The 10,282-nt window shown below is 41.8% G+C and overlaps 1 protein-coding gene across 2 annotated transcripts in view; it reads left to right on the forward strand.

Annotated features, from left to right (window-relative positions):
• SMAP1 (small ArfGAP 1) overlaps positions 1–10,150 on the forward strand; it is an 88,704-nt gene extending 78,554 nt beyond the window's left edge. The window contains exons 9-11 of one of the 2 annotated variants that reach the window (XM_075046437.1): positions 5,638–5,806; positions 6,443–6,771; positions 9,162–10,150. In XM_075046437.1, coding sequence (XP_074902538.1) covers positions 5,638–5,806; positions 6,443–6,771; positions 9,162–9,296 — 633 coding nt within the window. In that variant the 3' untranslated portion in view covers positions 9,297–10,150. The remainder of the gene's footprint in view (positions 1–5,637; positions 5,807–6,442; positions 6,772–9,161) is intronic. The other variant, XM_075046438.1, reaches the window with a different exon arrangement.
• Positions 10,151–10,282: the final 132 nt, after the last annotated feature.

Below are 10,282 nucleotides of genomic sequence, written 5' to 3' on the forward strand. Positions count from 1 at the left end.
CACAGAAGGAAGGCATGCTTCTCAACACTCATGGCTGGAGACTCTAGCTGCAGTGGCTGTATTTTTCTCACCTCTTCAAGCTTCTGTACTGCTTGGATATGGAATTTAGGAGATAGTGTGGTCTTCCCTTCTGATTTCCCCTGGTTATCCAGCTAAATTGGGTTCTGTCTTACCCTAGTGATGGTAGTCATGTTTTCTTTTTAATTTATGTTCTTTTGTCTTGTTCTTTTTTTAATAGGTTCTGCTGAATATATTTTTACTTTATGTTCTCAGGTTATTGGGCTTTAAGTCATACTTTTTAAGACCTCTTACTGCTTTGTGGTGCTGATATTTAGGAAAGGCTACAGCAGATACTTCTGTCTCAGAGCTGCTAAAAAATTGGGGTCTGAAGCTTCATACTCAAAATCAGGAATGGATATCAAGAAAAACTGATATTGCTACCTGGGCCAATCTGTCTCTTGTCTCATCTTGGAACCCGTATGCCTTTCTTTCCTCAAGGAAGGGTAGCATAACCCCTGCACCCAGCCTGCTCCCTCTCTTATAGCCATGATAGTTTGGAAGCGAGCCCATTGCCGTGCCTGTTGTAGCTGAGAAAGGCAGCTTTGGGGGACACAGAGAAACTGCTTAAAACTGCAGGTCTCTTCAAGTAGCCTCGAAGAACAAGGTGTTGGTGGTGAACGTGGCTGGTGCAGATCAGAATGCACGTGTGCAGGCTTCCTTGCCCAGACTGGCTTCTGAGAGGGAGGCTTTGGAAGAGTACTCACCGAGCTAACCTCCCCATCTGTGGGGCCCTTTTAAGGTAATTCAGAAGCTTATTTTTACAGAAGACCTTCTGTCTCACTCAGCTGAACCAGAAAGAAGTGTATGTATTCTTGAATTTATGGCTTGAGACCTGTGATCTGTACTAGTTTCTCTTTATCCAATAGTTTGCATAATATATAAAATGGAAGGGATGATGATGGAAAGGAGTTCTGATTGAACTGGCATATTGTAATTTTGTTTCCAAATGTTCTGTTGATCATTGTGGTCACCTCAAAGCGTATCTATGTTGTTCAGCAGATTTGATTGTAATTTTTATTCTTCATCCTTTACTCTCCCTTCGCCTACTTGTTGCTGAGGACTGACTTTGTGCAACATGCTAGGTAGGGTTGTAGAGACTGAAATCACATTTATTTTTAAACATAAAACTACCGAAAGCACAAGCTTCCCACCATGCCTTAAGCCACCCATAAATGCTGAGAGAAGTGAGCTGTATACAGGCATTTAGGTTTGGATGTGTTAGCTAGAATTGCAAATGAAAGTGTTGGTACAGATTTTCTTGTCTCTTGTGGAAGTCTCTGTTGAAAGTACCAGAAGGAACAGTATCTGAGTGCTTGTTATCTGCTATTCTACTGCCTTATGTCAAAATTGATCTAGATGAACCTACCTGTAGAGCTAGATGTGAAAAGCAGTAGCCCACTTCCAGCTTCACTGAGGGTTTTTTAATGTATCCAATTTGGGTGTGTAGATTGAGTAAATTGAAATCTAGAATTGTGAAGTTTCCGCTTGGCCCTAAAATAAACGGGCCAGTGGTAGTAACGCTCGTAATGGGTAGGGTTGACCTCCTCCAAGCTCAAGAGCGGTCCATCCTAATGAGCAGGAAGTCAGACAAATGATGCCAGGAGGCCTGCATGGATGAACAAGGAGCTCCTGCCAAACTCACACACAAAAAGGAAGAATACAGAAGGTGGAAGCAGGGAGAGGTAACCTGGAAGGAATACAGAGACACTATCCAAGCATGCGGGGATGGGGTTAGGAAAGCCAAAGCCCAACTGGAGTGGAATCTGGTCAGAGATGTCAAAGGCAACAGAAGGACTTAGAAGTACGTAGGTGACAAAAGGAAGAGTAGGGAAAATGTGGGCCCATTGCTGAAAGGGGCAGCGCCCTGGTGACAACAGGACATGTGAACGTGAAGACTGAGGTACTGAATGTCACCTTGGCCTCAGTCTTCACTAGCAAGACCAGCCTTCAGGAGTCCCAGGGACCAGGGGTTAAGGCTGGAGCGAGGAAGACATACCCTTGGAGGAAGAGGATTGGGTCAGGCAATACTTAAGCAAACTGGACATAGATCAAGGCCCTGATGGGATGCAGCCGCAAGTGCAGAGGGAGCTGGCTGATGTCTTTATGAAGCCACTCTTGATAATCTTGGAATCATCGTGGTGATTGGGAGAGGTGCCTGAGGGTTGGAAGAAAGCAAATGTCCCTCCTGTCTCCAAGAAGGACCAGAAGGAGGACCCAGGCAACTACAGGCCAGCGAGCCTCACCTCGATCCCTGCGTGCTGTGTCCAGTTCTGGGCTGCCCAGTACAAGAGAGCCATGGACATACTGGAGAGGGACCAACAAAGGGCCACTAAGATGATGAAGGGACTGGAGCATCTCTCCTATGAGGAGAGGCTGAGAGAGCTGGCACTGTTCAGCCTGGAGGCTCAGGGGGATCTCATCAATGTATATAAATACCTGATGGGAGGGCGCAAAACGGACGGAGCCAGGCTCTTCCCAGCGGTGCCCAGTGACAGGACCACAGGCAATGGGCAAAAGCCATCTGGGCTGCTACAGCTGTCAGACCAACTTAAAATATTGAGGATGTCATGATCTTTACCTGCTGTTTTGCAGTCGTTTTGGCAATTAAAAGTCAAAATGGAAATACTTATTTTTAGTCTCATGCCTTAATCTAAACTTCTTGTCAGCCATGTGCTGTTTGTGTGGTCAGATGGCAAGTGTGAAGTGATGGATTCAGCTCCTGTATTTGTGGTCCTGACACATCTGACCAATATTTCACAGTGGAAACTTCCTTTGGATAGGTATTGCCTTTTACGGGTAATACATAAGCTACTGATGACAAAAATTAGTTATGTTTAAACATGAAGCATATTGGAGATGATTTCTAGTAGTTCTGAAAAATTCTGTTACACTGACATGAAACTGCTCAGCAGTATGTTCTCTACCCACCTGACAAGCGTTTAGTTTTGGTATAATGACTGGTTGAGAGCACTATGTGTAGCCTTTCTTAAAGGAAAGCTATTATACATATGCCAGGTGTGTGTTTTTACAGGGGTCTCGGATAGCGTGAGAATGTTAGATATGTGAAATCATGTCAATGTTTTTTGGTTTTTGTTTTTGCTTGAATGCCACCTGCTGTTTTCTTGCCATGTATTTTGCATTACCTTCCATTTATTAGCTGATGAATACTTTAGGGAGTGCTTGTTCAGTGCATTGGTTCCTCTCAGAATCTTCCAAAAACAAACTGAATGAAGAGACGTTAAGTGAATATTTATCTCATGACATAAATGTAATAGATGATCAGTCCTCTGGGTCTTTGGCTCTCCCTTCTCTTCTGTGCACGCACGTAGTGATTTGCTTTATTTTGTTAAAGCACCTATAGTAACAGTATTTCATAGATTTGGAGACACTTCAAACTGTGGTTCATCCCAGATGAAAGCAGTTTCTTTGATGCTGTTATTTATTAAAAAAAAAAAAACAAAACCAAACCAAACCAACAACAAACCCAGCAGACAAGTCTGCTCTTCTCCCTTCTAGAGGAAAACAAACCCCTTACCTGCTGAAACCACCTCTATTAACTGGCTTTCCGTGCTTACGTGTATTTCTCCAGTCCGCTGAGCACGGCTGTCGTACAGAGGCTGGCTGAGGCAGATGCCATGGTAGGAGGACCATGTCAGTATGGAATAATTCAATATTGGGTCTTCCTGGGTACATGCAACAGTAAAACAAATACTGCTATTTAGGAGGGGCTTTTACCTGAATGTATCATTGAATCCAACTCTGGTATTTTTAAAGACTGGTTATGCCACACAGACAAAGAGTTGTCTCAAATGGAGGGGGCTTCCTCTACCCATTAAAAAACATCAATCTTGCTTTGCAACCAGAATTTTTTGTTAGTAATAATCAAGAGGCAGTAGCTTTTATAATAGGTACGTAAGGATGTTGGTATTTTAAGTGTACCTTGGCCAGAGGGAAGGTGTCACAGGAGCTGAACAATTCCTGGTTCTGCCTGCTCTCCCTTTGTAGTGCCATCACCCTCCCTTCTGTTGCTTACTGCGGTCTGGTGACCTTGGCCCGCATCAGCTGTTGTATAAATGCAGGGTTTTCATTGCCACCGAGTTTCCATTTCTTGTTCTTTTTCTCTTCCCTTTCCACGGCAGTTTTAGAGATTTTTCACCATCAACCATGTGAACCTGCACTCCTGATGGTTTCTGGCCAATTTACTTGGTACCAGAATTGTTTTGCAGGGGTTTTTTTCCCCTCCAATTTATAACACTGAGCTTTTTAGCTTTTTTGAGAGCTTTTTAGCACTTCAGGAGTCTGATGTGTTTTCTGAAGCTGCGTACTGAATGTTTGTGTTGTGGTGTTTCTACAAACCCAGTGTGACCGTAATGGACTTCTCAGCGCCTAGTCAGCAGCCTGCCAGCAAAACCAGGAAAGGTTTGGAGGTTGTTGCTTTTGGCAACAATACAGGTGTGTTACCGTATCTGCGTATGTCGTGGTGGCTTCTTGTCTGTCTGACGAACTTTGGTATGCGACGACAGCAAGCGGAGGGACCTGGTTGCAGATCCAGTCCGTTCACGGTGGTAGAGCAAGAAGGATTTTCCTTCAGTGCAGGACAGAGTCGAAACCCAGAGGTGCTGCAGGATTAGGCAGGTGTACGCTAAGCAGTTGGGCGGCATTTAGCTGGACTAAAATAAGGCCGTAATTTAGGTCTGCATTGCGATCCTGGCTCTTTTTCAATGCCTATAGAGTTGATTCGCATCGAAAGTTCCCACTGGTAACAGGATGAGTTGTGTATTTTAAGAAATGCAACGAGAATGCAGCGTGTGGACTAGTTCCCTAGGCAAGCGCCCGTCTGGAGCTGTAAGTGCATGAGCAGCAAAGCCGCAGCACTGAAAGACACCTGGATGTAATCTGTTTACCCCACATTCCGGTGCAAGAGCAGTAAAAAGCCTGACAGTCTGGGCGTATTCTAGTTTTTCAGTTGTAGGCTACAGTAAGTTTTAGCTAATTACGCTTTCTCAATAAATGAAATGTGCTTAAAGAACTCTAAGCCAGTTACAAACAATGTGTTTTAGAAATGTTACTGCTTTAAGTAGATGAACTGAAATTCTACTTTTGCCTTTTCTCCAAAAAAACTGTTCATCTTAGTATATTCCAGAGCACTTAATCTTTTGTTTTCGCTCTTCTCTAATCTATTCTGCCTATGCGAGGGTTAATGAGATGTGAATTGTAATCTCCTTATTGATTTTCTAATTATTTTTCATAATCTAACCACAGCTCATGATTTACGCTTCTCACTGATGAAAAATGTAGGAGCAACAGGAGTGGATAATCTGTATGTGTGCACCCTGGAGCTGGTTGAGGTTTTAGTTTTGCGTGTTTTGTAACCTCCGTCTGGTCTTTCCATACCGTATGTACTGCTTTTTTGTCTTTGGTCATACCACAGCTTTTAAAATCCTCATTCACTTCAAGTTAATTTCTGTAAATGAACTGGTTTTTATTTGGTTCAGGAGTGAGGATGTGCAGTAAATATTGAACGTAACATCTTCTGCCGGTTTCATTCAGTCGTCTGTCCTGACCTTTATTTCCCAGAGCACTTCCACTAAACCAGCAGCTGCCACCTTGTCTGCGGCATCTGGGGATCTTGATCTGTTCACTGAGCAAACAACAAAATCCGAAGAATCAGCAAAGAAACAACTCTCCAAAGACTCCATCTTATCACTGTATGGCACAGGAACCATGCAGCAGCAAAATGCTCCAGGTAAATAATTTTGTAAAGATTTCTGTGCAGTCCTGTTTAAAGCTTTACCTAGAAGAGTTTTGTCCTACAAGTATAAAATGTAAGGTTGAGTACCCCACTGCGTATATTCAAGCAAAGATTTTTATTTTTTGTAAAAATGAGAAAATTACTGAAATGTAATACAGAAGCTCAAGAAAAAAATAGTATGCGACTTTAATTTATTTATAGCTGTTCAAATTATCAAGTATACAATTTTCTGAAAGATTTGTGAATTCAGCTTCTGCCATCTAATTCATTGCTCGAGGTCTGGGTCTCCGCTGTGCCAACAGCGGGCTGGCCACATCAGCACAGAGCTGTCATAGCTTCACTTTAGCTATGTTTGTGTGAAAACAAAAACCTCCAGTACCGCGACTAAAAGACTGGTTCACCGCAGGGATTTGCCAAACTCTTTTTGGCAGTTAACCTCTGGCAGCGAGTCCCTTTTCTTTGAAAGCTGTTAAGCCATTTTTTACTTTCACCAGAGACTAAATTAACAGCACTGACGTACAACTGGACAGAGTTACCCTTTAAAATCCTTTTGGTGCGCTTCTGACTTACGGGGATGGGGGAGAAAAATGACAAAACGCTTTTGCTGAAGTCTTCCCTTCTCTGGTTCAGGTATGTTCATGGGGTCGTCCTCTATGCCATTCACCACACAACCATCCACTCATTTTCAAGGCTTTCCAGCCATGGGAGTTCCTGTGCCTGCAGCAACTGGGATGATGGGAAACGTGATGGGACAGTCGGTGCCAGTCATGGGACAGAGCACAGGCGTGATGGTAGGAATGGGAATGCCCAATGGATTTACTGGTGCTACACAAACTGGTGTGATGGGACTTCCTCAAAATGTCGTTGGACCTCAAGGTGGAATGGTGGGACAGATGGTCACACCACAAAATAAGTATGGATTGCAACAAAACCAACAAGCTCCATGGAACCTCTCTCAGGTAAAGACTTGCTATTATTCCCAGACAAGAGTGCTTTAGAAAAACTGCTGCTTTTCGGACACAAAATGTTTGGCTGTAGTTGCGGTGTAGCCACATTACAGACTGCTGGACTATGAACTGCTCAGAGGCACCGGGAAAAAAAAAACAGTGAATAATTCAATTAGATATAACTAATACATAAGCAGAGAATAAATTTTGCCAAGGTAGACCAGTTCTCTGCTTCTGTAGCTACTCTCATCCTGGCATCTGAGCTAGCCAGGTAAAAAGCTAGCTTAGCTATAGTTAGAGGGTACCGAGATGTAAACACAGCCTTATAACTGAAAGCAGAATTTAATTGCTTGAGGATAGCTCTTAACAATTAATACTTTTGTTTACAGACTTCAGGATAAATTTCAGTGGAATGTGCCATGCTTTGCACTCGTAACACTCTCCTGTAGATAACTTGCTCAGGCTAATCTGTTACTTATCTGTAGCATTTCCATGCTACTTACAAATTTCTTAAACATGTTTGAAAGGTTCTCTAAAAGTGTTCGTGGAGACTTAGTGCTGTATTTGTACATTATCCAGTGAAACACCTTGAAATCTAGTACTTGAGAGGTTACTGGGGGGTGATGACAAACCTAAGTGATTCCCTTGGAATCAGTATGGATGATAGCAACTTTTTTTCATGCTATAATTTGAATTATAAGAACAATATAATAATTCCATGCTGCTTACTGTAGTAATTCAGGAGGTGAACCTTAGTGATGTACTTAATTGGATTATATTAATTTTTACTGTTCTGCTCAGTCTTGTGGTGTAAACATTGATGAAGGTAAGCAGCATTTCTTACATGGATAAAACAGCCCTAATTAGAAAATACAGGCTGTCATTCTGCCTTGAAAAGTAATTTTTAAAAGGTGGGAATTTCAAAATGTCAAACCAGAAAAATCTGCGGATTTACCGCTAACAGTCTTTTTCTAGGTATCTAACTTTCAAAAGACCTGTATAAGCTTTGAAATTAAAATTGTGCTTCTTCTCAAGTGTATACTAAAAGCTGGCTCACAGAACAAGCCCTTAACGAGTTTCTGTACGCCTTGCACATCAGATGTCACCAGCGTGCTGACGTTCCACAGTTTGCAGGGGAACTGTGATCTCATCTCTGGCTCCAGTCGAAAGGGGGAGAGCTTGCTTTACTTACCAGAATAGCGTGCTTTATATAGTCTGCTTCCTAAGAGTTCTACTCCAGAAGAGATTAACAGCTAGGTAAAGCATGTGTTCGTCAGCTTTTTTTACATTTCCACAGTCAGTGATAGGTTTGTTTTGCAGATACACGTGTGAAAGCACACAGTACTGAATTTTACCCTGAAATACTAGTTTGTGACTTAACAATTTTTTTTCACCATTTTTGCTTTGCAAGCCAGTATTGTTGGCTCATGCTTACATGAACTCTGATTTTCGCCTAATGCTGTCTCTAACCTGGATCTAATGTTGCTGTTACAACATCCCTTTTCACCAGCTCTGGTTATTGATTGCTCCAAGTGCTCTTTTGCTCTCGGACTCATGAGAGGGGATATCTTTACTCTGTGCAGCTAGGTTTTTGGCTTGTCAGTAAGTGTTCATTTTTCGGAAGGCAAGTGAGAGTAACCTGAAGAACGTTTTTACATTGCGCACTGAAAATCAGAGTGGCTAGATAATATTTGCAGAGAGTAGAAATATTTTTGCACCATGCCTGAATTGAATGTGTTGAATTTTGAACTCTTTCCCACCTTTAACTAGATATCGTGTTTAGTTTCGTGTGAATGATTTCACCTGTTTTTAACAAATTATGGTATCTTGAGTAGATTGTTTAGCAAGAATAGTTAGATTTAGGTAATCCCCACGTTACAAATCCACCTCATTCTTTGTTGATTGCCACCTAAATGGACAATTTCTATAAAAACTTGTGTATTCAAGATCTTAGGTCACCAGAGAAATATTGCTGGAACAAAAAACATCTGGAGTTGCAAATGCAGACAAGGCTATATTATTTGGTGTTCCTTTGTTGCGGTTGCCACAGTTTTGTTGGTCAGCTTTGAAACTGTGAAAGCAAGCTCTTACTAACTGAGACACATGGGGCTCCTTCATCACACGCTCTGTAAATCCACTAGTGGAGTGTTGATTTGGACTTGACCAAGTGCTACAGCCAGTCAGCTGATGGATAATGGCGACTGAACGGTTCCAGAAAAGCTGCTGTCTTAAAAAATGCTGAGAAACTTACACTGAGTCAGTATTTTTATTTAATGAGAAATATTAATTTTAGGGAAACGTACTACAACTGGGTTGCTAGTTGGGGGCGTGACTGCTTTTTGGCTAGCAGCGTGCTGTGTTTCGGCACCAGTGCTAACTAGGCTCGTGTGTGTGCCCCACAGATGAATCAGCAAATGGCTGGAATGAATCTCAGCAGCTCCAGCAACGTGATGGGCTTCGGCCAGCCCCCCAGCACAGCGGCAGGGTGGACGGGAAGCTCCTCCGGTCAGACTCTCAGCACACAGCTGTGGAAATGAAAGTTGCAATAGAAGTCTCGCCCAGAACGGCCACCTAACATTCCTTGTTCAAATGCGTTTACTTTCGCTGTTCCTTCCATGTACATACTCTTTTTCTTCTTCCCCAGCTGTTCAGATTAAGAATATAACTGACTGACCGTGTTGTGGTCTATATTGATTTAAATTTGATGTAGTGAAAAGCAGATCAAGAATACATTTATACATCCTTGGCAGCGTTTTCATACAATGCATATGATTTCATAGGCCATATATTTAAGAAGCTGCTTAACCACATATTGATTTATTTTCCCTCAAAATTCTAGATCAAATGTTTGCATATAAGGGATGTAGCTATCATGTTAGTAATATCCAAAAATATGAACCCTGACCCCCCCAAAATCACCCAGTAATCCTGTAGAAGGTACTGTATGAACAAATGTTTAATCATATATAAATAGAATGTAAATGTATCACTGAGCAATGTTTTCTAGTGTATCAAACAAATTTTGTTTCATCATACATTTCACTGTGATGTTATTATGGTGTGCATAACAGGGAATACGGTTATCGAGAGAAAGATAAACCTGGATGTTGCTGTAGTTCTACAAATCAATAGTTTATTCTTTTAAAAATGAGCATTTGATCCGTTTGAGGTCGCTGTGATAAAGTATCCAATCTGGCGCTCGAGGCACGTACACAGTATTAATGCCGAGAACTAGTGGCACAGTATGTACACAAGGGAACTCAATGTGAACAGATCTATTTTTCCTTGCAGAGATATCCAGGTTTATGACAGTGATTGTGTTTACATTTTATGGTGCCTCGTAATGATAAAATGTTATTTCCCTATATTAAAAGGATAAATCCATAAATGGTTGTTGGTTTTTATTTCATTATCATATGACCTATTTGACTGCTGTTTCTTCAAGAAGTCTACTTTTAATGAAGGAAAACATGTTCAGTTTGGAGGATCCATTTATGCAAATACTTAGATCAACAGTTCGTGA

The sequence above is a fragment of the Buteo buteo genome, chromosome 15 (assembly GCF_964188355.1).
Source record: "Buteo buteo chromosome 15, bButBut1.hap1.1, whole genome shotgun sequence".
In the NCBI taxonomy this organism is placed as follows: Eukaryota; Metazoa; Chordata; class Aves; order Accipitriformes; family Accipitridae; genus Buteo; species Buteo buteo.